Source organism: Priapulus caudatus, unplaced genomic scaffold, assembly GCF_000485595.1.
Source record: "Priapulus caudatus unplaced genomic scaffold, Priapulus_caudatus-5.0.1 Scaffold709, whole genome shotgun sequence".
Taxonomy (NCBI): Eukaryota; Metazoa; Priapulida; class Priapulimorpha; order Priapulimorphida; family Priapulidae; genus Priapulus; species Priapulus caudatus.
Genome location: NW_014577770.1, coordinates 239403 through 240903, shown reverse-complemented (window position 1 = coordinate 240903; position 1501 = coordinate 239403). Strand labels below are relative to the sequence as shown.

At 49.4% G+C, this 1501-nt stretch overlaps 1 protein-coding gene across 1 annotated transcript in view; it reads left to right on the top strand.

Annotated features, from left to right (window-relative positions):
* LOC106812979 (crooked neck-like protein 1) overlaps positions 1–1501 on the top strand; it is a 29880-nt gene that overhangs the window by 5659 nt on the left and 22720 nt on the right. Inside the window, exon 6 of the mRNA XM_014817015.1 lies at positions 776–904. Within this exon, the coding sequence (XP_014672501.1) occupies positions 776–904 (129 nt within the window). The remainder of the gene's footprint in view (positions 1–775; positions 905–1501) is intronic.

The following is a 1501-nucleotide window of genomic DNA, read 5'->3' as shown; positions in this document are numbered from 1 at the left end:
CTCAAGCCTTGCTCAAGCCTTGCTCAAGCCTTGTCAAGATTTGTGCCGCAATTCCGTATTTCCTCCTATACCTTAAGTTAAGGGGGAAATATTCCCCCTCCATTGACACATCTTGACCTTTGACCCCCAAATTCGACATCCCGAGTCCTTTTCGCGATCCCTCCCGACGTCCCGAATATCAAGACCGTACGTCGCGTGGTTAAGATTTGTGCCCAACTGTTGACGGACGCACGGACGGTCGCATGCTCATGCGATTCTACAAGCTGCATCTGACTTCGTCAGCTGAGCTAAAAACAATCGCGTTGATTGGTTCAACTGTCTTTCTTCGTACACGGCAGCCGGCAAAAGTCAAACTCATTTGACTTTGGCCGTGAAACCGGGCTGGCGCCGTGCCATGTCAGTGGAGACTGCGCCATAAGATATAATATATTTGAACTTTGCCGGTAGGGGTGAACGGCGCCGTTTCCTTGGCGTTCCGTGCCGCGCCGCGTGTGTGGAGACAGGCCTTTAATGAGTGCTAATCTATTACTGATGTGCATCTGTGAAATGAACGATAGTAAAAAATAGACATGGATTAAGCAGTGATCTATTGTTGTTCCCCTGAGTGCGATAAACGATAGGGAGAAGTAGATGTGGAGAAACTGAGTGGCAGTAGCAAGGTTCTAACAAACTCCTCCCGTGCCACCATTCCCCTCGTTCTATACTAACGAACCCGTCCCTCCTCCCTCGTCCCACGAATGACCTGGCCTCCATATCTCCCCATCGTCGGTTTCAGGAGGTGAGGAGCAACGAGCACAACTACGACGCGTGGTTCGACTACTTGCGACTGGTGGAGAACGAGGGCAGTGTGGACGCGATACGAGAGCTGTACGAGCGTGCCATCGCCAACGTGCCGCCGACCGCCGTGAGTGCCCCAGCCGCCAGACACAAAACTGGTCCTACGTTAGTCTTGCACATAACTTTTTGTCTTGGACCGCTGACAGAAACGCCGTGAAGTCACGAGAATGACAAATCCTGGCAAATTCTCTCATAACTGTACAGAGCAAAATTCTGTCAATCGTCTATGAGAAAAAAGTTAATTTAAAGGTTAATGTTAAGACCAATTTTGTTTCTGACAACAGTGTCCTGCGAACTGATTTAAATGTCATTGAGTGCACCCAGATATATGGTGCGGGATTGTTGTCAGAAACATCGTTGGTCTTAACATTAACCTTTAAATTAACTTTTTTCTCGTAGACGATTGACAGAATTTTGCTCTGTACAGTTATTTGCCAGGATTTGTCGTTCTCGTGACTTCACGACGTTTCTGTCAGCGGTCCAAGACAAAAAGTTACGTCTCAAGACTAACGTAGGACCAGTTTTGTGTCTGTCGGCTGGGGTACTCACGGCGGTTGGCGGCACATTGGCGATGGCACGCTCGTACAGCTCTCGTATCGCGTCCACACTGCCCTCGTTCTCCACCAGTCGCAAGTAGTCGAACCACGCGTCGTAGTTGTGCTCG